Source organism: Lepisma saccharinum, chromosome 8 (assembly GCF_977018435.1).
Source record: "Lepisma saccharinum chromosome 8, izLepSacc3.1, whole genome shotgun sequence".
Taxonomy (NCBI): Eukaryota; Metazoa; Arthropoda; class Insecta; order Zygentoma; family Lepismatidae; genus Lepisma; species Lepisma saccharinum.
The window spans coordinates 28,061,810-28,089,462 of record NC_139236.1 but is presented as its reverse complement, the minus strand read 5'-3'; the positions used below and the strand labels follow the sequence as shown (position 1 = coordinate 28,089,462).

At 39.9% G+C, this 27,653-nt stretch overlaps 1 protein-coding gene across 2 annotated transcripts in view; it reads left to right on the top strand.

Moving 5' to 3' along the window:
• fidipidine (coiled-coil domain-containing protein 93) overlaps nucleotides 1-27,653 on the top strand; it is an 85,394-nt gene that overhangs the window by 19,156 nt on the left and 38,585 nt on the right. Inside the window, exons 5-8 of one of the 2 annotated variants that reach the window (XM_083126367.1) lie at nucleotides 5,147-5,302; nucleotides 10,342-10,473; nucleotides 20,807-20,875; nucleotides 22,665-22,715. In XM_083126367.1, the coding sequence (XP_082982493.1) occupies nucleotides 5,147-5,302; nucleotides 10,342-10,473; nucleotides 20,807-20,875; nucleotides 22,665-22,715 (408 nt within the window). The remainder of the gene's footprint in view (nucleotides 1-5,146; nucleotides 5,303-10,341; nucleotides 10,474-20,806; nucleotides 20,876-22,664; nucleotides 22,716-27,653) is intronic. The other variant, XM_083126368.1, reaches the window with a different exon arrangement.

Sequence of the window (27,653 nt, the reverse complement as noted above, 5' to 3'; positions counted from 1 at the left end):
GAGTGGCAAAAGTTTACCCATTTGTGCTAACTTTTTAAACAGTCGGTGAACACAGGCTCCCAAAATATATCAGGGCTTGCTGGGTGTAAAGAAAGGTTACACCATATATATTTTATTTATTTATTATAAACACAATATAAGAATGTCCGTTAGCACACTTACACACGTGTCTTTTATCAGTAACTCTCACGTGCATTTTTCTGTACCATATACTTGCTTTTACCTGCACCACACACGTGCTTTCACCTGCACCACTTCTGGTTTCGAAAAGATAAGGGGGCAGGGAGCATCCAATTTATTCCTCGCAGTGAGGTGTCAGGGGAAGTATGGGACCTAATTTTATTTATGGGTTTGGTCGGTGGTGACGTCACGGGCTCTCCTGTAAAAGAAAGTGTAGGAAGCACACAGTGCCCGCAACCTAAGCTGGGAACTGGCCGTAGCCAATCAGTAGCCCCGACGAGCGGGACATAGTAGAAGCTGCACCCACACGGTCAGTAACCGGTTTGATACTTCCAACAAGTGGGCACTAGGCAGTGATCAGAACACTACATTTTAAAAGTAGCTTCACTACAGCTACTCTTCCAAAATGTAACCTCGGTTCAGCTACAGCTACATTTACCAAAAGGTAGCTCGCTACGCTACTCCTGTTCGCTACTTTGCTACTTTTGCGCTACTCCTGCATAAAAAAACTTAAAACAGCCATATGTATATTCAGAAGAAGCCCCTAGTATGAAAGTTGTACTTACTGGAAAATATATTGTTATTTATTATCATGATTCCCATCATTCGATAATTTTGATAGCAGTGTTACTTCAGTTACTTATTTCGGTAAGAATTTACAATACCAGACCCCTCCCCGATTTTTGTAACATTTTGCATACTCACTAATTGATGCCTCCTAATCATGAATTTGAAGTTAAAATTTGGGGGTCACGTGTAGAAATTGCAAAATAAGCTAAATTGAGTGAGGAAATTTTTCCGTTACAGTGCTACAAAACTAACATTTTTTATTGGTCCGTGATCGCAATTGGCCCACAAACTATTCACGGATAGCCCCACGAACCATTCTTGGTAAGGTTAGGTTAGGTTAGGCAAACATAGTTAAAATTTGGGGTCGTAGAACCATTCACGGATAGCCCCAAACCATTCAAGGTTAGGTTAGGTTAGGGAAGCATAGTTAAAATTTGGGTTTGTAGTAATATTAGGAATATATAAATTTCATTCTAAAACATAAAATATTGCAATAACCATTGTTTTTGTGGAGAAATCCAGGATTTCTGTTACGATCGCGGACCACTCAATTTAACTTATTTTGCAATGTCTGCACATGACCCCCAAATTTTAACTTCAAATTCGTGATTAGGAGGCCTCAATTAGTGAGTATGCGAAATACTACAAAAATCAGGGAGGGGTCCGGTATTGTAAATTCGCTCCCTTATTTTTAGTATAGTGTTTGAGAATGACATACCTATGTAAGTGGCATATCAATTCAAATTTGATATATGAGTATTGCAATCAGGATGTAACCAAATTAATGATTACAACTATACACAATTTTTTTTTTTTTGTGATATCCATCGTTAATATAAAATAATTCTTATCTAACTGACAATTTCACTAAAAGTTTATGTACAACAATTTTAAAAACTACACCATAGAAACATGATACCTGCGCATTCTAGTGTTTCTGTCCGTTCAATTTAAGGTAAAAAACGAGACATCTAAAGTTGCGAGGCCAGTGGGCATTCAAAACACGATCCACTATGTTGATACATCACTGGCCCTGGCTGTTTTGTTGTCTGCCCTTTGAGAGTCATTTTACTATGCCTATGGAGAGACAAGTGGAGCAGTATTACCATCTGTGCAGATTTAGATAATTAAATGGGAGGGAGCAATAATTGGAGATTAAACTATGCTTTGTAATGAATATTTTTCTTATTAAATATTCCTTTTGCCCACGTGGAAAATTAATAAAATAAGGTCTTACATGTTCTCATTAAGAAATATCAAAACTTTTTCTGTCACTGGCTACTTATTAAAAATTAATTGGAGTTTATCATATGTATCAAAATTAACTGTAACGTCTTGTGCAAAAGGGGAATAACATAAGAATCTGGTATCTATCAATTTATTATTTATTTATACAGCTACAAATTTTGTAGCTACCTACAGTAGTGATGCTACAAGTAGCTCACTACTTCCGACCACTGGCGCTGGGTCAGGGAACAAAGGATGCCACAATACCCCCAGCGTTGGCTGGGAATTGGCAAGCCAACCGGTGTCTCCTATGCAGGGACGGCAGGTTGGGAAGGACGGTCCTGGTACTCCCAGTCAAGCTGGGCAAGTAGAACTTCAGTACCTATCAGCCGAACGGATTGGACCTGTTAGGTAGGTTTTCTGGTAGGCTCTTCTGCTTCGTTCTTCTCCCTCCTTCCTTCTGGGATGGCTGGGAATCCAGTTTTCCCTGGATGTTTGCCAGTTGACATCAGGGAGCCAACTGAGCTCTCGGCCTCACTGCACTGGCTTTATACTCGCGGTGGCGCATGGTCAGCGAAAATCCTAACTAAGTCTACGCATTGCCAACTCACTTTTCGTTTACGGGTTGCAACCTCCATGATGAGAATTATCATTGTTTTTATACTGAGAAATCACAGTGCAAAAATCACCAAATGCACTTGTTAAAATAAATGAAAAACTGTGTGCTTTAAGACCATACAATTAATAATGAGTCGCGCAGGACTCTACATTACCAAACAATGGATTTAACAAGGTAAGTGACAATAATTAATAACGTTTAAAGAACAAGTTAAATTAAAAACTCAAGGTGTATCCCTCGCAGGGACATTCCACTCAACTCTTTCAACTGTGATAAATACTTGGAACTGAAATGTTAATTTAAGAGGGATATTTTGACCACACAGGACCTATTAATAAGTAAGTGGCGAGCACACAGGGTCGTTACAATTTTTTTCATTTGAGCACATTGACAAAATATTGCGTGCTCCTAATTTTTTCTATAACATTTCAATTGCAGTAAAGGCCTCCCCGATGGCGCAGTGGTAGCGTCGTCGCCTTGTAATCAAGGGGTCCCGGGTTCGATACCCGGTGGAGGCACAAGTGGTTCGGATCCCACTTTAAACTGTAGGTCCAGTCCCGATTAGCCTAACTGTGCATAAAGTGGACTTGAAACAACATATCAATCAATTGCAGTAAATTCCTGTTTAGAATGTTATACAAATAAGAACTTTAGTGGCTAAAATTCTTTAATTTGCACATTTTCATGTACTTACATCATTTTCAAGCGCTAAGAATGCAATTGTAATGCTGTGCTGCAATTGCAATTCTATTCTTAGCTTGTTAGAAAGATGCAAGTGTACTACAACCTTGGTGACAATGAAGTTCGACCAGAAAGGAATATGTGATTAAATGCACAGAGGCATAGGTGGTGGAATGGGTGACCCGCAGAAGTGACACATGTGTGTAAGAGAAGGCGTGTGAGCAGGCAAGAATCGTGATCCCAGCATGTTGCACCCAAGGTCACGTAAAGAACGAAAACGGGGAACTATACGCGTGACATTGAACTTCGACCAGGCACCAGACCCATACTGAAAATTCCAGATAGTGGCGCATTCGACGGAAGCATGACGTCACGGACATGATAAGGGAATCCGCCGTATATAAGCGCGTGCTGTGCACCGAGGAACCGCAGTGCATCATCACCATGGCCAGGGGCAAACCTATTGACAAAACCGTGAGGAGAAGAGTGGTGGAGTTGCAACGGGATGGACTCAGTGAACGGGAAATAGGGCGCCAACTGAACTTACCCAAGTCAACCATCCACTGCATCATCAAACACCACCAAAATACGGGTACAACAGAGCCAGGTAAGGCCCCCGGTCGAAAACGCCTGCTGAGCGTGCGTGACCTACGGATATTTAGGCACTATATCCAGACCAACAATCATGTTTCTGTGGCCGAATTACGACTGTGGACTCGAGAACGCTTTCACATTGAAGTGTCAACCAGAACCATTTGCCGTTACCTACAGCGATGCGGTAACGTAAACCCTTCCTTTCCTTGTTGAACAAAGGCAATCGACTACGGTGGGCACGAATGTACAGGGGATGGACATTTCGGCGTGGAACAGGGTTTTGTGGACGGACGAATCCATTTTCAAAATTGTGTACGGGAAAATACGGAAAACAGTCATTTGTCGGAAGGAAGAACAGAATGAAGCAAAATGTTATGCACGTCGGGTACAGAAACCTGCGTCAGTGATGGTATGGGGATGCATGACGGCATCTGGGGTTGGCCCACTACACGTCTGTGAGGGCATTGTGAATGCACACGCCTATACACGCATACTGGAGCGGCATCTTCCCACAGTGCGAAGGCACCTGTTCCACAGGCGGTGTCTCATCTTTCAACACGACATTGCCAGGCCTCATACAGCGTGGCTGACAAGAGAATGGTTGACTCGCCATCACGTGCGAACTCTGCCATGGCCACCATCGAGTCCCGACCTCTCGCCCATTGAGAATGTGTGACGTGTTCTTAAGCGACGTGTGCAACAGAGGGGACCCACGACAGTGGCTGCTCTTATCGCCTGCCTGCAGGAGGAATGGCACCGCATCAATGTGGAAAACCTTGAACGACTCGTCCGCAGCATGCCCCGACGCATTGCCACAGTTATTCGTCGACGGGGCGGCGTAACACCATGGTAAACAGGATCCCCTCTAACAGTGGTCGAACTTCAATGTCACGTGTAGATGGACGAAGATGTTTTATTTTGTGTGGACACCATACATTGCTGCGTTGCAGCGGAAATTTATGTTTTCCTTTGTTCCATGTAGCCTGCTGAATAAAATATGTTCAGCATATGCATGTGTTCTCCTTCTTTCACAACGCACTCCTATATTTGTGATTGGTCGAACTTCATTGTCACTAAGGTTGTACATTGAAATGCTGTGAAAATTAAAGAAATTAAAGTTCTTATTTATAATATTATTTGTAAGACAGTTATTGCTCTATGGACGTTTTCTAATGGATTCATCATCACCTTCTAACATAAATAAAGGTAAACTTTTACCTTCATTAATTGTTATGTTATAACTTCATGTCTGCCTTTTTTTTTTTTTTTTTACAGTGGCTTGTAAAGCGAGCTATTGAAACGAGGGAAGAAATGGGAGATTTCATTCGCTCGTATTCTGTTAGCCAATTCAACAAGCATTACAGTCTCCCAGAGGACAATATGCAGCTTTCGACTCAAGAGAAAGGTCTGGCAAGCATCCGCACAATAAAGGTAACCAACCATTTGCTCTTTTCATTTTGAGTTGAGCTAATTGCATCTATCTTATCTGCCTTTTCCTCTAGTATAGTATGGTTGTTAAGCAGCACAACTTAAACTTTTATATATGAAATAATGGAGTCTGTGCAATTTTGACTTACTTGTGGTGTGACAGTACAGCAGCTGTTTTAATTGCTAAGTGATTTAATCAACACCTTTGTTTTAGTGTGAGCAGTCCTAAATTTAAGCTCTTAATTATTAGAGCTACTTCGATGTAAAGAAGTTGCTGGCCACAGTATTAAAAGCAAAATCAATAGTGACCATCTCTCCATTGAAAATTAGTACACTCTCATCTGTTAGATGAAAATTTTGTATATCAAGAAATATGCTTTATTTATTATACAGTCAACTCTGGATGTAGTAACACGGTTGTACTGTACTGAACATTTTGGCTATAGTGTACCTTAAAAATCAAATCTCCATGAAAAAATATTATCATTGTTAACACCTTTCTGTGGTTGTGTTTCAGATCTTAATCCCCTCCAGACCTCCAGTTCAAAAAGAAATACTTTATACAAATTGAAATTACAATATAAAATCCAACAATCCAAGTACCTAAGAATTAAAAATATCTTGTTTCATGCCAAAATAACTGCACTTTCTCAAATATCTCAAAATGGGAGTTCAGATCTCTTGAAATACAACAACAACCGAGAAAAGAAAAGGGTTTTGCATTTATAAAACAGTAATTATAACATGGAAACATTATATAAATAAAAAAATATATAATTGTATAAGGATTTTAGTTTCTTTTACCAACAATGTAACATATTGTTCTGCACCATGGCTCTGCGGTCTAAGGCATCAGGCTTTGTTCGAGACTTCTGGGGAGAAATGTAACATCTTTTCTCCTGAGATTTCAGCAGTTGTATTGGACCAGTGGCAATCCACCATCGTGGGGAAGTTAGGGATCTACAAATGAGTAGCATAACATGGTCATGGAAACCTACAACAAAGGGGTGACCTTGCACGTAGTACACCCAATTATCAACCGCACTTCCACATATTACACCCTGGACTGCATTTTGCAGACGAATGAGGCTCTGGCAACTGGCACTATGGCCGGCATAATTTTGTGCATGTTCCTTCATGGCGTGGTGCTATACACAGGGGAGCACTTTACTTTTTTTTTTTTTTATGTTGTCCTGTTTTTTGTCGTGTGTGCTGAGGGCCTCTTTTACAAAAATCAGAATATTTTAATATTTTAGTAACACAACATTGCAATTATGCTATTTTAGTTATGGTAGGGGGCTGGACCCATGGGCGTCTGGAAGATAGGCAATGGGAGGGCATGTCCACCCCCTGGAAAATGGAAGTCAACCAAAAATTATATATTTTTCACATATAATTTCATTCCAGCCACAATAACATGTGTTAATTATTGCATGAATATCATAAATTCAATTTTTTTGAGGGAAGAACACTATTATTGGGGAAAATGTGCCTTGTTTGCCAACCCCTGGAAAAAAAAATACCTTCCTTGCCCCTCCCTGGAGAAAAACCTGCGGACGTAGGGTGACCAGACGTCCTCTTTTATCCGGACATGTCCTCCTTTTTAGGTGCCTGTCCGGCGTCCGGGCGGATTTTTTAGAAATCGGTAAATGTCCTCCTTTTTTAGAAAGAGTATAGCATCGACCGTAGCAAATGTTCTGCATAGAGAATGTTTCCACACATAATGATATTCATATCACCATATCACTTGGGGCACGTTAAGTATTATACCAATGCTCACCTAGCATCTGGGAGCTGAACATGATCACTTTCCTGACTGAGTCATTAGTAGGGGTGTGCGGGTTCCAGAAAAGTTTGTAACCAGGATCAGTAAAAAAAAAAAATTCCATCCCGATCCCAACTTCGGGAAATGATTTCCAGACATTTCTGGATCCCGAGCAGTTCGGAACTTCCAAATGGTTGTTTTAAAAAATGGTTAATTATTGATGTTTTCTGCACTGTAAGTGTCTTGACACTTTTCGGAAATTGTTAGCTTTTATTTCAGAAATGAAAAAGAAAAAGGAAGTGACGTAAAATTCGCGATTTCCACAGCATTTCTCGTTCCTGAAAATTTCCTAGCTTGGTCAGGAAATTGCAGATTTTACCCGTCCCTAACGTCGCATCGCGATTTACCCGTCCCGACCAAAAAAAGTTCTTTCAGACCCCTAGTCATTACTAACCAACTAAACTAACTAACTGTGTAGCCTTCCTAAACCCGAAGGTTCATGGCTGCAGCAACACAGGCCTTCCATCTGTCCCTATCTTGAGCAAGATCTATATACTCTTTTCAATCCCTACCGATTTCCTTTAGGTCCATCTCAACGTTGTCCCTCCATCTTCGTCTTGGCCTTCCTACAGGTCTCTTACCATCAGGTTTCCCAACAAGAATCCTGTAAACTCCTCTTTCCTCTCCCATTCGTGCCACATGGCCTGCCCACCTAAGTCTTCTTGATTTAATTATTCTAATAATATCTGGACATGAATACAAATTATGTAGTTCTAAATTATGTAACCTTCTCCACTCACCTGTCTCCTCATCCCTTTTAGGTCCAAAGATTTTCCTAAGTATCTTATTTTCAAATACCAGGTGGTTATAATTAAAGTGACGGTGTTCAGAGTGGTACAGCACAGGCTGTAATGAGAGTAGCAGTCTGAAACTTCGCAGATATACTAATGAAGCAATGCGCTTGCGAATTATGCAACAAAAAAAAATAGTTCCAATTCTCGCCACCAGGGTAAAAAATGGCGCTGTAAGCAGTCAAAACTTGGTATAGTTACAGGAAAAACACTATAAATCACAGAAAACAATACTCTTTGTAATAAAATATCGCTACAATTTCACTATTCGAATTACATGAACATTACTAAAGGAAAAAGCAACAAGCGTCACCAACAACAACCAGGGAGCTCACACAATGGTTAGGCAATGTCACCGGCTTTGACGTCAGAGTTACGGAAAATTCCACGTTTTAACTGCTTACAGCGCCATTTTTCACCCTGGTGGCGAGAATTGGAACTATCTTTTGTTGCATAATTCGCAAGCGCATTGCTTCATTAGCATATCTGCGAAGTTTCAGACTGCTATTCTCATTACAGCCCGTGCTGTACCACTCTGAACACCGTCACTTTAATTATAACCACCTGGTACTCTCAATGTATGTTCCTCTTTCAATGTAAGGGACCAAGTTTCGCATCCATATAATAGTACAGGCAAAATTACTGTTTTGTAATATATTTTAACTTTTAGTTTCTTCGATATTAAACGAGAAGACAAAAGTTTATGAAGAGAGAAGTAACATGCATTTCCTGAATTAAGCATACTTTTATTTCCTTTTTAATATAATTTTCATTTGTTAGTGTTATTCCTAAGTATTTGAATTTGGAAATTGGTTACCAATAATTAGATTTTGATTATTACCTAAAACTTGGTTTCGGCCTGTAAGCATATATTTAGTTTTCTCTTTGCTAACTTCCAAACCTATCTCTTTAGCAGTTTTGAAAAATATTTTAACATTATTCTTAATTGTATTTATATCATACCCTAATAAGTCTACATCATCTGCATATGCTAACAACTGAGTCACACCATTTAATTTTAGTCCTTCTTTAGTTTCCTTTACCTTCCTAACAGCATATTCTAAGGCAAAATTAAAGAGCAATGGAGATAATGCATCTCCTTGTTTTAACCCATCATGAATTGTAAATTTGTCAGACACGTTAATACTCCTAGTCATTAGTACGTATTATTCAAACTCGTTGCTTCGCAATCTGAGACTTGTGAAATACATGTAATTTGAGCAGTTCCTTTTTGATTGACTGATATGGTTTATTTTAATTCGCTTTTCTGCCACTTTTGGATAATGGCGAAGATGAGGATGACCGATGACAAGATGATTTTGATGAAGGGACACTCACAAAGAACACCCATGCCCAGCCTGGGATTCGAACCAGGGACCTCTGGCGTTGTGACGTGGTGTGCTAACCACTCCGCCACAGAGGTCGGCCAGTTCCTTTTCGAGTTATACATAGGCGATACAGAAACGCGTAGTGAGAATTTTCATTATTAAGTCCTATTTACTTTTATGAAATAACCTTACAAGAAAATATGAGGCGTTGCGGATACGAAGGGCGAACTCAACAAACGTACGTTGTGAGGGTAATGCGTTTCATTTGTCAGACAGTGCGAACACCACAAAAACTTGGTAACAGTAGATCGAATACGGAATGTTTCATGCGGGATTTCCAAAGTTTTTTTTTTGTGGAGTTCGCACTGTGCTTTACAACTTGAAACGCATTTCCCTCACAATGTACGTTTGTTGAGTTCGCCCTTCGTATCCGCAACGCCTCATATCCAGCTTTTAAAGGATGGAAGAAACAAATATGAAGTAAAGTGTAATAGATAATAGATAGATTAGGAGATTGCTTTCGTTGCTTAAATGTAAGAGGAAAATATTTTTAAAAGTCATCAGAATTATATGTGAGCAAAGTCTTCGTAGGTTTTTTTATATTGATTAAATTATGAGTAATGGCAAATGAGTTGCCATTTTTTGCGGTGTCCTCCTTTTTCATCATGCTCTGTCCTCTTTTTTACATGTACGTGTCTGGTCACCCTATGCGGACGTCCATGGCTGAACCCCGTATAATGTGACGGGTGCAAAATAGCCTAAGTGCTGATGCACCCAAAATTTTAATTTTAATCAATCAATCAACAAAGACTGGGGTTTCGTCATGCTGACTACACGTCATCCGCCCTATTTTCATGGCAGAAATACAATTAAAATTCAGTTCTTTGCATAAGTTATGTTAGTTGGAAAAATAATAATAATATCCTGTCAATTCTGGTGTCAAAAAGAAAAAGGGCTGAGTAAGGTGAGATTGTATCAACTAATCAATAGTTGATTGAAATGTTACAGGGTTGTTTCATTTTATGCAAAGAATTAAATTGTCTTTTTTGCAAAGCATCTGTCAATACAAATTTAATTATTTTGTTATATTGATTCCAGAAAGCATATCATCCTCAAAGAAAGTTCCGCATGAAAGATGCTCCTCCCAGCGAAGAAGAACCAAGGGTTCGCTGTACACTGCTTGAATATGGCTACAGTGTTGCTCAATCATCTGTCAGCAATGAAGCAGTGGTAAGTCTTGTTCAGTGTCTGTGTTCTTAGTAGATATTCTGTCACTGTTTTTCTATTGGGAATGACAGGAAATTATTGCCACTACTATCGTATTAAACATTAATGGATACTCGAGTTTGGACTCCAATTAAAAATTAACCAGTAGACCTACATAAAAACAAGTTACATGATAAATTTAACTTTATCAATTCTGCGTTAAACTACGGTAGCCAATTTTTTTCGATGCCACCGGTTTTTCATCGTTGTGAGAACAAAAAGTGTCAGTTATTTGGTGTTCTCCAAACAACCCCTCTCTTTGAAATTCTATATAAAAGAATTTTGGTCTGATCATGATGAAGTTTAAATACAGGTTTTAAATACACCGATGACTGTTGAACCATGGAAACTTCAGGGTGTAACTGTGAGCCAGATAGTGACAGCATGTGCTGTATCGCCGCATTCAACACACATATTTACTACATTGAATAAAAATCTGTATGAAGTCAGTTTCGTAGTGTGAATAGACATTGATAATGGGTTTTAAAAACAGCTGCAAAGAGCTTCAAAACAAGACAAATATCATATTTGTAGGACTACCCAATACTAAGAGAAGGTTATTTCACAAAATTAATAAGAACTTTTCTTTGACCGATTTAATAAATCTGAAAAAGACCTCATCGATGGCCCAGTGGTTGCGTCGTCGCCTTGTAATCAAGGGGTCCCGGGTTTGATACCCGGTGGAGGCACATAGTGGTTCTGATCCCACTTTAAACTGTAGGTCCACTCCCAATTAGCCTTTCTGTGCATAAATTGGACTTAAAACAACAAATCAATCAATCAAAAACTCTGAAAAATAAAAATTGCATTTAAACTTTTCTGCCTACACTGTATTTAAATTTCATCACAATTGGGCTACAAGTTTTTTTATCTAAAATTTCTAAGAAAGCTGTCTTTTTGGAAACACCAAAAAAACACAGCACTTCTTTTGTTCTCATGACAATAAAAAATTGAAGGCATAATTGAAAAGAAAAATTGGTTACCATAGCTTAATGCAGAATTGAATAATCTAAATTTTGATGTAACTCTTTTTATGTAGGTCTACTGCCTAATTTTTATTTGGAGTACAAACACTAGTACACATAATTTTTAATCCAGCCCTCTCAGTAGCTGTGTGTGTGTTAAAGTGATCGACTTTCAATTTTGCCCGCGAAGTTTCCAGATTTGAGTCCCATCCTGGGGATGGGTTTTCTTTCCAAGTTCCAATCAGCACACATCATCATCATTGTGATTGTCCAAAAGTGGCAGAAAATTAACATAAATACATGCATCACCAGACCGGAAGAGCTTACTGCATTGATTCTATATTTTATTGACTGTTGGTACCCATTAGAAATATGTTATTTAACTGTGAGGCAATAAAAAGAAGGTTCTGACTTGTGATGAAGTTACAGAATATATACAGATGGTGGACAAAAAAATATAAATATGAACACCCTGGTATGACAAAAAATTTTATTCATAAGAAGCTGACCCACCCTTGGCTGGAATTACAGCCTGTATCCGACGTGAGTTGGAAAAATGCATGTCATGCACAATGTTCAAGGGAATACACATCCATTTTTCGTGCAAAGGGCTCTCTAGTTCAGAAAGTGTGGCTGGAGGTAGCACCAGGGGGACGAGAAAGCAAGCGTACACTGCAGTGACGCCACACGTGTCTCAGAAGTTTCGTCGATGGCACTACAGGAAAATACCCCGACTCAACGAGTGATGGTCACACGACTTCACGTGGCCCAGTTAACTGTGGACCGCACCCTGCATGAGAAATTAAACCTCCTGAAGGTCTTTAACCTTTTGGTGCCCAAGCGTCTCGAACGAGATACCCAAAAGTAACCCTCAGGACACCAAGCGTCTCGATCGAGACGCTGTGTCAAGGTCGTAGTTTTTACGTTATAACTTTTATATTTTTGGCTAGAATTTCGATTTTATTTTTTTATATTGTTCCTAACACATGTATTTAACAGAAATTGTTTTTTGCATTTTTTTTTGTCTTCATGAAAATGGAGGGGGAAAGGCGGGAAAAGAGACTTCTCTTTTGCATCTCTTTTCAAGGTCAATTTTTGCGGACAAAGGAAGACCGGCTTTGTTGTTCTAAAGCAATGCTTTTCACTCCCTCTTGCTAAGTGCATTCGAAGGAAGCTTGTTTATCAGTATCCGATGTCAAAATGAAAGTTTTCCGTGAGGGCGCAAGCAGGGGGGGGGGGGAAGACTGGTTGTTGAATCTGCGTTGTGAGGATGGAATTTCGAAGCGCGCTGAAGGAAACCTTTTTTTTTTTTTTTTTAGCACAAGTGGCAACAGGGGTTACCCAGCATTGTCTAAAAATAGAATTTCAGGCAGCTGCAAGAATTGGCGCTCATTTGTCACTACGTTCTAGCTTTTCGTCCGTGAATGTTGTGCTTAGGTGTCGTTTTGTGCCCAAGTGCGAGGACATTTTTTGGGTGAAGTGACAATTTTTTAAAATAATTTTTGGGTTTTTTCTCCCTTCCCCCTCCATATATACACCAAATTTGCATAAATTTTGCATTTTGACATTTTTTTTCGGGGTGGGGGGAAACCATTTTTTTTTAAGAAAAGTATTTTTGAGGGGATTTCCCCCCTTTCCCCCTCCATATGTACGCCGAATGTGCATAAATTATATATCGTCTGAATCTGTGATTCATTCTGCGTACAACGGTATATCTTTCATATCTCTAGGGCATTTAGTTTCTGAGCTATAGTCATTTCAAGGTACCGCTGCATTTTGAAGCTTGAATCAGTGGCGTGCCCACCATTCCTTTTGGGGGTACAACTCAAGTTACATTGGTCATACGACAATGATGCAAATATTTTTCTGTTTCTTACATGCCAGCGATAATTTCTATGTGCATTTTGAACTTTTCATATCCTTTTTTTCGGAGGGCGGGGGGTGGGGGGGGGGCGAAACCCCATTTTTTTAAAAAGTATTTTCAAGGGATTTCCCCCCTTTCCCCCCGCCACATATACGCCGAATTTTCAAAAATTTCATATAGTCTGAATCTCTGGTTCATTCCGCGTACAACGGTATATCACTCATCTCTCTAGGGCAATTAGCCTCCGATCTACACTCATTTAATTGAAACTCTGCATTTTACTCAAAATCGACTCGGGCAATAGAGGCTTACTTGTGAAAAAGACCTTGGGCGGCAAAAGGTTAATAGCCGTGGACATTATTACCTCAGTGAGGCCCATCGCTGTTAGAGAACGACCAACAGCAGGCACCTCTACGAACACCATTTATCAGGGGAGAAGTGGAAGTTTGTGGCCACACTAGATGAGGCATGGATTTATCTATCAGATTGTGGCAAAATTCAAGCCATAACGTATGCACCACGCGATGCAAAATGCCGTCCAGATTTCGTCCGTCATTGCAAAGCAACTTTCTCGAGGGGATTTCTGGTTGTCGCAGGATACACCTATCAAGGCAAGTTAACTATTCGTCAGGTCCCAAAAAACTGTAAAATCAACTCTGTGTTCTTTCAGCAGCATATCCTGACCCCAATTTATACAGACGATCTACCACGTTTGTATCGAAATGCCGTAAATCAAGTCTCTGTGCATATGGATAAGGCCTCATCACATACATCTCGTTCTACCCAGAACTTTTTACAACAGATGGCGACAGACACCGGCATTCGGGCTATTCCATTTCGCAATATACCGGTGAAGTCACCGGTTGCGAGTCCCATGGATTTCTGTGGGTTTGGTCTACTGAAACGGGCACTTTCCTCTCGTCGTGTCACCACTCTCCGGGGCCTGTGGAAAGCCTGTCAGGAGGAATGGCAGAAGATTCTACTTCCTGTACTTCGTTGTAGCCTCCTACAATAGAAGTTACGGTGCAGGGCTATTGCCAAGACACACGGCAATCACATTGAGGCCAACCGATGGTGGTCCCGTGGATTTTCATAAGGTAAGTGCTAGTCCAAAATCGGACACATATCAGTGGATCGACTGTTCGAATTTTCGTCGTGGCGAGGAACTATGAAGGATGATGATGATCGTCTTCGTTAGGAAGTAGCTGTTTTATGCTGCCAGTGTTTCTTGCAGTGTTGTCAACTTCTGATCTATAAGGTTCACTAGTTGTGAATTCTTCCAGATAAAGTCCCTCTAGAGTGTGAGGGATATCCGCTTGCATTCCTGAATGTAACTTTAAGGCATTCACATTATCTTCCTCTGTACGTGGTCGATCGAGAGTTACCGTTTATGGTGTGTAAAGTTTCATCCTGACTGATGCTACCTTTTGTTCAAACCGTTTTCCTTGCTTGATCACGTCAATTCTGTAATGGTTTTTGTCAAGTCGCTCGATTACTGTGAAGAGGCCTTCGTACTTGCCTGAAAAAACTTTGGACGTTATTGATAAGTGTCGATCGTTCCACAAAAGTATTTGATCGCCAGATTTAAAAGCTGCTTGAGAATAGTGAGGATCAAGCCGTGCCTTGTCCGCTTTGAGACGTTTGAGGAGATTTTCTCGTGCAAATCGGTGTGAAAGCTTCATATGTTCCAACCGTTCATAATTGCTCACATGCTGCAGCAGGGTTTGAAAAATCGCATCCGGTAGGGTGCGGGGATGATAACCCATCAGTAAATAGGTAGGTGAGTACCGTGCAGATGAATCTGGCATGTTGTTGATAGCTGAGACTGCTGTTGGTATGAAATTGGACCAATTATTGTGTTTGGCATTGATATAGAATTTGATCATTCCTTCCAGAGTTTGTTTCGTCTGTTCAACTAAGCCAAGGCTCTGATGAAATCCTGGGCTGACAAAGCTTAGTTTAATTTGTAGTTTCTTGGCCAATTCTTTGAATAAATCTGAAGTTTGACCTGGAAGTTGGTCAACAATGATTTTTTCTGGAAAGCCTAATCGTAATATGATTTTCGTGTACAGAAAATCTGCCAAAACTTCAGCAGTGAGAGAATGTGTCGGTGCGGCTACTATGTAACACGTGGCTGCATCAGTGCACGTGATCACATACCGATGTCCCTCTGTTCCTGATGTGACATATGGACCACATTTATCCAAGGCGATAATTTGGAAAGGTGACTGAGAAGTCCTTGTTTGTAGTTCGAAGTGCTTTGGTTGGCAGGACTGCTTAAGTCGTGCACACTGTTCACATTCTTTGCATTTCTTGTATATGAAGGATTTCTGAGAAAAAAAATAATAACGGTCCTTCGCATAGAGATATGTTTTATAGTATCCAAAAAGGTTGAGAGCGTGTGGAGACGAGGGCACTTGTTCGAACCATATATCTTGTAATGAATTTGGGATGCACATGAGTAGCCTTTCCTGTTTGTCTGAACTTCGTGTCCTTCTGTAAATAATGTCATCTAGGAGACGGAATTGCTGGCTGATTCCGTCATGTTTAGTGTAAATTAATGTAGGTAAATATTTTTGAGAAAAGGATCTGCTTGTTGTTCTTTTGCAACGTTAAATTCACGTGTTCTAAAAACAGACACAATTACATCTTTGAGGAGAGGAGAAAAAGTTTCATCTTGGATCCTCGAGTTACGACTAATGGCATCCGAGGCACTGTTGTCTGTTCCCTTTAGATGTTTAATAACGAAATCGTAGTCGGACAGAAATTGTGAAAAATGCCAAAGGCGGCCTTTTAGGGTAGTTGATTGTATTAAATTTTGAATACATTTGGAATGTGTGTGTAATATAAATCTTTTGAAAAGGATGTAGTGTCGGAATGCTTTTAAAGCAAAAATTATGCCAGAGAGTTCTAACATGTTTGTCTTGTTCCCTTTCCTTATCATTTAGTATCCTGTTTGCATATGCAATCGGCGTAACATTTCCTTGGGGGTCTTCGTGAGCAATGACAGCTCCTAGAAATATTTTGCTACTGTCCGTGTATATGTGAATAGTAAGAGAGGGATCGTAAAGGTAAAGGTAAAGTGCTCCCCTGTGCTTAGCACCACGCCATGAAGGCGTATAGGGGGTGTGGGGGTAACGCCCCACACTTTCTTGATCCGGTCGTGAGTGGGGGTGATGTGATCAGCATCATGCCCCTGACCGCCTTTACCCCCCAGGGTTTCCCCCAGGTACCCATGTTATTCGACGCTGGGTGGGCGCCGGGTCCGCTTCCATCGTTAGAAAAGTTCCCGGATTTGAACCGGCCGGGGATCGAACCCGGGACCTTTAGCATAGTAGTCAGACGCGTTACCGACTGAGCCACCGCGGCCAACTAGAGAGGAATCGTATGTGGCTAATACTGGGCTCATGATTAGTGAATGCTTTAAAGCATTGAATGCCTCGTTTTGTGCTTCTGTCCATTGAAATTTTCTCTCCTTCTTCAGCAGTTGTGTAAGAACTGATTAGTGTTTGGAAAACTGTGGAGAGTAACGACAGGAAAAATTTGCCAGGTCCAAAAATTGGCGTAAAGGCTTCTTGCTTGTAGGTGTCGGATACGACTTAACAGTTTCTAGCATCTTAGTTGAAATGGCACATTCTTTTTCGGATAAATGGTGTCCAAGATAGACAATATCATAGTACAGGAATTTTGCCTTTTTAGGAGCCAATTTTAATCCAGCGAGCCTAAGTCTTTCATCAGTGTGACGCAATATCTTCAAGGAAGTGATTACGTCGTCAGTGACTGCCAGGAGATCATCTGCATAGAAGAACAAATGGCGATTGTCAACGATGTTGAGGGCTAAATTCAGCGCTAACGCTATTCCCTACGTGACAAATCCTTGTGGGGCATAATTAAAAGCGTAAGTCCCCATCTCCGGCACTTGAAAACTCACTTTTTCACGGCTACTTGGTGTGAGGCATATCTGAAAATAAGCCGAGAACATGTCCATAGATGAATAATATTTTAAACCTGCCGCCCTCTCTACGATGTCTATGAGATAAGGTGCCGGAAAACTTATCTTCTTGGTGATGGCGTTGATTCGACGTGCGTCAAAGCAGACGCGGTACATGTTATTTGGTTTCTTCACAAGCAGGATAGGAGAATTCCAGCGTGCGCTAAAATAGGAGAAACGACTCCCTGTTGTAACAATTTATTGATTTCCTCTTGCATGATTGGAAGTGTATGAGGTGGTATCCTGTGGGGTCGAGTGTACACTGGAGGCGAATCTCCTGTATCGATATCCAGTTCATACAGGGTGCAACTTCATATGTCATCCTCTTTCCAACTAAGAACATCGGCGAACTCGTACGTCAGTTCAAGTAGTTTATCTCGGTCTTCTTCACCGACGTTGGGGCTAATGTCGATCTTCGTTTTGTCGAAGTTTTTCCGAAATTCAGACATACACCTTTGTAGTTCTTCAGAATTTTCCTTCAAAAATGTCGATGTGGCTACCCATCGTAGCTCTTATTTTCCTTTAGTGGATTCCAGATTGGTTCCGTCTTTGCCTCGGCAGGACCGTTTGTGTCTCCCGTTTCCTGCTGGCCAATTATTTCCAAGACAACATCAGTTTTCCCTATCGTCGTGAATGTTGGAATGGTAACTGGATCATTGGAAAAATTTGTAATGAGGACGTGTGGTTCGTGTTCATGCATGAGGGAGGTAGGGATGCAAGTTACTTTAGGGGATGAAAATCTGGGAATGGGGTTTAATATATGGCTACTGTCACTAGTTGTGCAATTTATAAGCTGTACTTTTACCACCGCTTGATTCTAGGTTTAGTTTTACTTCTGCCTGTGTTGTGTAGGTGGGTTGAATGCACTGTTCTAGATGTTCCGTGGAGATTTTGGATAATTTGTATACTTGTTGCTGAGCATTCTTTTCTTTTTGCAATTTCCAGGAGCCAAAACGAGTAATTTGCAACGTTCGCCTATTTGTGTCTATGGTGGCTCTATGTATTGTTAGAAAATCATTTCCCCAAATGTTGAGGTTTCCTGACCCTTCATACAGAAGTGTCGTGTGCAGAAAAGGTTGATCGGCCAATTTGAAGTGCAAGTCAGTTTCGTTTGTTATTGAAAATTTTGAATTATTAAAAGCACTTAAGACATGAAATTTCTGTTTTACCTTGATATTTCGAGTTAAGTCTTGCCTGTTCATGACAGTTGTGGTACTACCTGAATCTAAAAGCATTGGAATTTGCTTGTTTCCTACAGTTATGTCAACGAAGAAAAGATTGTTGATTTTTGTTAGAGGAAGTGTGATTTTCTGGAATTTTTCTGAAATTCCAACGTTACCTTCCTGTGCACTAGTAACTGAAGTAACAAGATTACGATTTTGCTTCTGTTTAGGTTTCTTCTTTTTTTGCACGTCATCCTTTTATTTCATCCGTACATTCGGAAAACTAGAACAGCTGTTTGAATTCGCCTTCAAATAACTCTTTGTCAGAATTGGCATAAGTGCAAAACTTAATACAGTCTGTTCTTCTGAAAATTGCTTCGCACATGAAAGGGCTATTTTGGCTGATGCTGCTGAGTCGAACCCGAAAGCGCCTGTGGCTAGGTGTGGGAAAGGAATGGATCTTTGTCCTAAAGTTAGGCAATTGACATAGCATTTTTGCAAAATTTCAGGATCTTTGTTGTTTGGAGTGACAGAATGAAAAATATAATTAGCTGGTAGATTGTATGCTGGGGTAACTCGGTTGTGTTTTGTTGAAGTTTTGAAGTTCCTTGTCCAGTTGCTCTCTGCATGCTCTAGAAAGAGCTAAAACTACTCCGCCGATGGGTAGAAAATCAGGGTTGCAAGCTGAAATCAGGGTTGCAAGCTGAAACCAAAAAATTTGCTTCTGCTTTTGTGACATCAGCTGTTATGATGTTAATCTTGCTCGTGTGCGACGAAAACCTGTGTTGGAATTTGCTCTCGGTTTGGTCATCTGTGAGCACTGAGCTTCGTGCTGACGAGAGAAAAATTCCTCGACTTCCTTAATTAAGTAGTTGAGAGTGCTCAGCGGCATATCCGATGAATTGAACGCCCCTTGCTTGCAAGCTGGAATGTGCTGACTGCCGCCTAGAGTTCAATTCCCTACGTACCTGATTTCTAAGATCATCGTAATCTTTACGTAGAGCAAAAGTCATGGAGACTAAATTTTGTAAGACAAATACGTTACCCTGTAATACATCAAAAATGCCTTTTTGATTTTTGAGAGCTGGTTGTGAACAATTTGTGATTCTGATATATGTGACATCAAGGCAGGGTCTCTTAGCACTGTGTTAGGCATAGCTCTAACTTGCAAGAACGGATTGTTTGCACTAAAAGTATCGAGGGGGATTAAATTGTTTCTTGCATGCGAATGAATCCCTGAGAATTTCTTCCGCGGCTTTAATGAACTACTCGTTGGGAATTTTTGTGCTTTCAGAAAACATAGTGATTATTTCAATTGACGTAATTATTTTAATTTACTTTTTGAATGGGGAACCGGTAGCTATTTTGCCTATAATACTACAAAACCGGCGCACTAACCACCATGTTACGTTTGGGCTGTTCGCCGGCTTAAACTGCTTGGCTGCAAGAGGATGTGTGTATGAGGAATAGAATAAATTATGGTCATTGCCCTTTACCAATATTTAATAGAATCTGCACAAGCAGGAAAGGGGGGGGGGGGGCGGGGAATCACGCACAAGCCTGCAAGATATCAAAATGCTGATAACGATAAACCCAGTGTCACCACTGTAGCTGGTTTCCTTCGTGGTTCCTCGGCTGAGTCACGACGTGGCACGGTATCGGTCCATCGAAGGTGTCCTCAGTGGGTTCACCCAAACCTTTTAGATGGACCGACTTAACACTGTCACTCGCAACACACTTCGCGGCTCGCTCCCTCGATCAAGACACTCTCGGTGACCTCTCGTCACCCGGGTACTGCTGGCATTTTTGGTTACACAGCATTTTGTTCTGGCTAGTGACACTTTGACTTTTCATCCACTTTTCTGTTTCGAAATGACTTCACTGGAGGCTCTCGCCACAGATGACACCATGCTCCTTGCAACCCCAACAAGGTTGACTGTTTTTATCAGTGATGATCCAGTTAGGCATGCTCCAATTATAATGCTTTTTTGGGAAGTCTGAGAGGTTTGACTGGTAGCAGAATGTTCACATAGAACCCATATGACTGCTGCTGATAAACTGATTCCTCCACCGTTGCAGCCACTAAGTTGCAGACTTCTGTACCAGGTAGCATGGCTGTGCAGAGGGAGAATTACAACCCGTTTTCGTATCAATTTGTCTACCACTTGTGTATCTCATGTACAGTCATGGACACTTCTGGGTTGTAATGAATACATTGACTTTCGATGGGATCATTACAAGCCAGCAGTGTCCGTGACTGTACATATTAATTGTCTTTTCATTCTTTAACTTGTGCTGTTTTCTCTCTTCCCAGGAAGGTTCAGGAGAGCAGAGTAATTCACAAAAGACACCGGAAATGCAAGATACACAAAAAGCTGAGGAGGTAATGTTGTAGGGCTGTCGATTACTTTTTATTTTCTCCTATCCTTACCTCTGTTCATGTTCATGGTAGTAACTGATGAAACTTGCATCCTAAAGTTGAAATTAAATTAATACAAAATTTGCATGTTTAATGAAGAGAACCAATAGACACTATTGTAAAATGACACACTTAAGCGTGGTTTACCACCGCGAACAACGCCAAATCACTGTGCCTTGCCATTACCTTCAGGGCACCAGGATCGAACCTTGGGATGCGTTACTTCCTAACAAGTAGCTTAGGCTTCCTTAGAGCATGCGAAGGATGTACAACTAACATAATCTAAACAAACACTGAAATGAAAGGTGGCACACACAATTTGATTTTAATACCTTTATGACTGAACCGGCACGTTCATGATTAATGAAAAGGGATTACCTATCTCGTCCAGTAGGTGGTCATTAGCCTCACATGCACAGAAAGTCCTTTTAACTAATTCTCGATAAGTTTACTCCAAATGACATCTCCAATAACTGAGTGTCCTCCTGAACTTTGACCAACAGACTCACACCCAACTTGGTCCCAAGATCAACCATTTCTTCCCAGATCCAAACTCAACTCCCTTCTCTCCATCTACAAACCAACAACTGATCCTCTCTTAACTTTACTGCCAGCTGTAGAATGACTGAACTACACAGGAATGCTAAGGATGATACGCTATATTTACTTTACACTGTGTGCCATCTGTTGACTACTGATATGCCAAATCTAGGTCTCTATTAAGTGATCAATCACTCCGAAAGGAAGCATAAACTCATGAATGGGTGAATAAGTTTGTCATATTCAAGACATTTAAATTCTGTGGAGCGTCAATTTTTACATTCCCTGATTTTACATTTTCCCACATTTTAAGTTTTTTCATCTTGGTCCTCTGAAATTTTTAAAACAAGATTCCAGTGTATTTTTGTTTTAAGTCCATTTTATGCACATGTAGGCTAATCAAGACTGGCCCTACAGTTTAAAATGGGATTCGAACCACTGTAGGCCCTCCCTGATGGTGCAGTGGTAGCGTTGTTGCCTTGTAATCAAGGGGTCCCGGGTTCGATACCTGGTGGAGGCACATGGTGGTTTGGATCCCACTTTATAAACTGTAGGTCCAGTCCCAATTAGCCTTACTGTGCATAAAGTGGACTTAAAACACCAAATCGAACCACTGTACAGTGTGCCTCCACTGGGTATGAAACCCAGTATCCCTTGATTACAAGGTGACTACATTACCAAAGATTCCACTATAGTTTTACAGACAGACCGTAGTTCTCATAGAGCAGTTTTGTCAACAAAAAAGAAATAAAAAAAACATGCATCTCCAGTTTTTATCTTTCTTCCTAAATTGCATTACAGCAGTCAACTGTTAGAGAGATGAATTGACACGTATTACTTAATTAATAGTTATTATTCCCTAGAGATTTTTCAGTGTTTTTTTGTCTTTTTCATTTGGCCTAAATATAAAACACTGAAAATATTTTTATATGTTAATTTTATGTAATTGTAATGAAGAAAGACAATATTAATTTACTGCATCATGAAAAACCAGTGTTATTTGTTAAACTCATGTAGTGGCATGCAGTGCTAAATATTTAATGTTGATCTTGCAGTATACATTTAGATAGCACATTTGTTTGGAATGATTATAATGCTTTCAATAGGCTATGTTTGAAAATACTATGTTTGTTTTATGTTTGCTACTGCACTTTTATGTTTGGCTATGAATTGCAATGCAAAAGTAATTATCTGAATGTCATGCATGTTACAGCTGCAGATTCAAGCGCTTTTGAAGAACATGTCATTGATGGAAGAGCAAGAGGTAAGATGTAGTTAGTTACATAGTGCATTTTGTAATATAAAGATTTTATTTTCTCCTATGCTAAAATGTTACTTCACAGGTGTATATGTAATAGAGTTGAGCCAATACTACAGGGTGATCAAGAAGAGATGTGGCCGTATGGAGAGATGTCGTTTATTAATATTACTATATTTTTGCTTGTTAGATGGTGAGTAACAGTGAAAACTGCATTAATTGAGGCTGTAAACTACAAAAACAGCTGATTAGGCAAAATTGTAAGTGGATGCCCAATATTGTCGATTTTGGTCCACGGAAAACCCTCATTTGCTGCATGAGACGCCTCTCCACTTACAGAAACTTGGTGTGTGGTGTTCAATGTCACACAGTCGCATCTTCATAACATTCTTTTATGACACAATGACCGATATATGCAGATGGTGCGAGAGTTTGTTGACACTGTACAGTCAGACATGTTACAGCATACTTGGTTTCAACAGGATAGTGCTATAGGCCATACTGCCAACAACATAATGCCATATTTGGTACACTGTTTTCATGGATAAGTTTTCTCTCTGGGGTTGTGGCCAACTCGGTCTCCAGATTTATCACCACCCGACTTTTTCTTGTGGGGTTACCTCCATAGGCGTGTGCATAGGGGGCAATTTCCCCCCTAATCACGAACATACGCATATTTTTTCCACGTAGGGACAAGCAAGATATTTTCCCATGGGGCATATTACCCAGATAATAGTGCTGCCCCCTCAAAAACACCACTTGAATCTGAAATTATCGCATACTTGCATCCCCCCATTACATAATGATTAATGTAAATTATTATGACTGAAATCAAATTATACGTGTGAAATATATACTCTTAGGTTGATATTCATTTTCGAAGAGCGAGGTGTGGTCATCTTTGCCCCCCCCTTCTAAACGTATTATTGGAGAAAATGAAGTATTTCAAGCCGATGAAAATTCAAAGTAACTACGGGGTAAGAGGGTGCAGTGGCCGAACCAGAAGATGGCCTATGGGCATTGCCTTATCCCAACCTTGGATGGAAATCAATTCTAGGGGACAGACATTGAGGTAAGAGAAAGCAAGACTAGCAGTAATTAAGAGTAGCAGGACAAAAGAATACTCAAAATGGAATTAGTTTTCACGTCTTTCTTGCATCATTTCTTCCAGCAGGCCAGGAGCACCTGCAGGGGGCACAAAGGGGCAATTGTCCCCTCGACTTCAAATTTTATACAAACAAAAATACATTTCGTGAAATTTTCTTGCTCGCGGTGTCTGCTTTTCTTACAGTTTTGTCAAGTTCATAGCCATAGCTAGAGGGCAGCGGGCATTGTCCCTGGATGCCGAACAATCTGAATGAGAAAAATTGTAAAAGAGAATGCCATGGCATCCTGTGAAATTTTTTTGTCATATTAAATCAATACTGTTTTCAATTAGCAAAAATTTGGATCGAAAAATTTGTTTTCTGTAGTGCATTGTAAATTACCAGAGAGAAGTAAGAACAATTAAGTACTTCAGACAGTTGCTGTTATAACAGTTTGGTTTGGAGGAAAAGAAGTGTGCACATTTCAGAGACAATTTATATCATTTTTACTGTTGGTTTGTTATGGGGCGGATGAATTGATTATGTAATGTATTTAAATAATATGTTATACATATACACACACACACACACACACAGATACGCATATACCCACCAATGCAATAAACAGTGAGATAAAATGAGGTTTTTCTTTCCCGACTGAACTTTCAAGGTTTTTGCCCTCCCTAATCAGAGGGTCTGTGCATGCCTATGATTACCTCAAGGATGCTGCCTATGTAACACATCCCCACATTATTCCGGAATTGCACGCAAATATTCAAAACTGTGTTGATGCAATTTCACAGCAAACATTAAGAAGAGTCTTTAAAAACAAACATGATTCACTGTGTGAATCTCACAATGGTGACCACTTCCAGCACTTAGTGTAAATATTGTACAATAAATCGTTAACCATAAGGTTGCATCTCTTTTTCATCACCCTGTAGTATCATTATCAGAAACTATTGGTTGGAATTTAATCACCAATATGCCAACCTCTGTGATGGAGTGGTTAGCACAGCACACTACGATGCCAAGGGTCCCACTTTTGAATCCCAGCCTGGACATGGGTGTTCTTTGCGAGTGTCCCTTCACCACATCGTATCATCACTCATCCTCATCTTTGGAATTAGCCAAGAGTGGTAGAAAAGTGAAGTAAAATAAACAATCAATCAATCACCAATACATTTCCACATGTCTTGTAGGTGCTGCAAAAATGTTGCATGACACTTTCACAAAGTCTAAATGTCCTAGAAAATATACAAAATGCATCATTTTCATGAAAAACTAAATATGCTGACCAAGGCAGTAATTTATTTTATTAAAAACATAAACTAACGTAACGTTTCAACCTTCTAGCAAGGTCTTCTTCAGACTCTGTATCAAGTACAAAAGTAACCAGATACAACAAAAGGGCAATATATATACACAAACATTACTCCCTCCAGACTATTTACAAAGTTGTTTGGAACTTTCTAGCAGATGACTTCCACTTCCCAACTTTACTTTCACCTAAAAGGCTAAACACAATTACTTCCATAGAATGTGGTTGGACTTTTTAATCTCACGCTCTTTTCCCTTCATTTTTCTTCCTTCTCCTCTCCTCTTTTTCTCTTGTCCTTTCCACTCTTTCCAACATCTTCTTCCATTCTTTGTTTAACTTCAGTCCCCCATTCCAGTTCATTGTGTCTTCTTCACCTTTCTTCTCTATTTCCTTGGCTTCCTTCCATTTTCTAACTAGCATTCTCTTCTCCCTTCCTATCTGCTTAGCCTCATCCCACTCTATGTCATGTCCTGTTTCTCTCGTGTGTTTAAATATTGCATTTCTCTCTCTCTTAAGTCGTACATCATCCCTATGTTGTTTCAACCTGTCTTTCAGCCTTTTTTTCGTTTCTCCTATGTACACACTCTGACATTCTTTACATTTTACTTCGTAGATAATCCCTTCCTCTTCTTCTTCTCTGTTTTCCTTTTTCTTGTTAGCATTCCTCGCTATTCCTAAGATGCTTCTCCCTCCCTTCCTGTAAGTTTTAATTCCTGCTTTCCTAAGCACTTTGCATATCTTTTCTGTGGTCTTCCCCATACTCCTTATTCCAAACCTTCTCTCCTCTTTTTCTTTCTCTTCCAATTCTCCCCTGCCCGTTTTCTTACTTTTTCTGTTTATGTCCAGTCTATCCTGCTTCTCATAGCCATTCTTTTCCAGCTGTTTCCATAGGCTATTTATTTTGCCTTCTTTTTCACATTCTTTCATGCATATTTTCTTGATTCTGTCCTCCATATTCTTTATAAAATTTATTTTTGTCACCTCACTTACATCACTTCTTTTGTGGCAGAATACTCCTGCTGCACACTTCTTCTGATGCCAAGCGGGTTCAATTTCTTGTCCTCTTTTCCTTTTCATCAATATATCTAGATAGCTTAACTTGTCTTCTTCTTCTATTTCAAGTTCCAATAATATCCCTCTTTCTTCATCTTGAATTTCTTTGGCAAAAATGTCAAGCTGCCTCTTCGTTCCCTTCCATATGCCAAAACAGTCGTCCACATATCTGCAAAACAGAATCATTTTGTCACCTCCCTTTTCTATCACTTTCTTTTCCCATTCATTCATAACCAATTCAGCCAATGCTGGGCTTAGACTGGAACCTATATTTAGTCCTTCACTCATTAACATTATTTTATCTCCCATTATACTGTAACCGTTATTCCAAATGGTTTCCAGCGCCTTCACTACCCTTTCACTATCCCATTCTCCTATAATTTCTTGTCCCATTCTCTTTTTAATAATGTCCAAAACGTGTCCCCTCTTGATGCTCGGGAACATACTTTTCACGTCTAAGCTAAACATTGTCGTCTTCATCTCATTTGGACACGTTTTGGACATTATTAAAAAGAGAATGGGACAAGAAATTATAGGAGAATGGGATAGTGAAAGGGTAGTGAAGGCGCTGGAAACCATTTGGAATAACGGTTACAGTATAATGGGAGATAAAATAATGTTAATGAGTGAAGGACTAAATATAGGTTCCAGTCTAAGCCCAGCATTGGCTGAATTGGTTATGAATGAATGGGAAAAGAAAGTGATAGAAAAGGGAGGTGACAAAATGATTCTGTTTTGCAGATATGTGGACGACTGTTTTGGCATATGGAAGGGAACGAAGAGGCAGCTTGACATTTTTGCCAAAGAAATTCAAGATGAAGAAAGAGGGATATTATTGGAACTTGAAATAGAAGAAGAAGACAAGTTAAGCTATCTAGATATATTGATGAAAAGGAAAAGAGGACAAGAAATTGAAACCGCTTGGCATCAGAAGAAGTGTGCAGCAGGAGTATTCTGCCACAAAAGAAGTGATGTAAGTGAGGTGACAAAAATAAATTTTATAAAGAATATGGAGGACAGAATCAAGAAAATATGCATGAAAGAATGTGAAAAAGAAGGCAAAATAAATAGCCTATGGAAACAGCTGGAAAAGAATGGCTATGAGAAGCAGGATAGACTGGACATAAACAGAAAAAGTAAGAAAACGGGCAGGGGAGAATTGGAAGAGAAAGAAAAAGAGGAGAGAAGGTTTGGAATAAGGAGTATGGGGAAGACCACAGAAAAGATATGCAAAGTGCTTAGGAAAGCGGGAATTAAAACTTACAGGAAGGGAGGGAGAAGCATCTTAGGAATAGCGAGGAATGCTAACAAGAAAAAGGAAAACAGAGAAGAAGAAGAGGAAGGGATTATCTACGAAGTAAAATGTAAAGAATGTCAGAGTGTGTACATAGGAGAAACGAAAAAAAGGCTGAAAGACAGGTTGAAACAACATAGGGATGATGTACGACTTAAGAGAGAGAGAAATGCAATATTTAAACACACGAG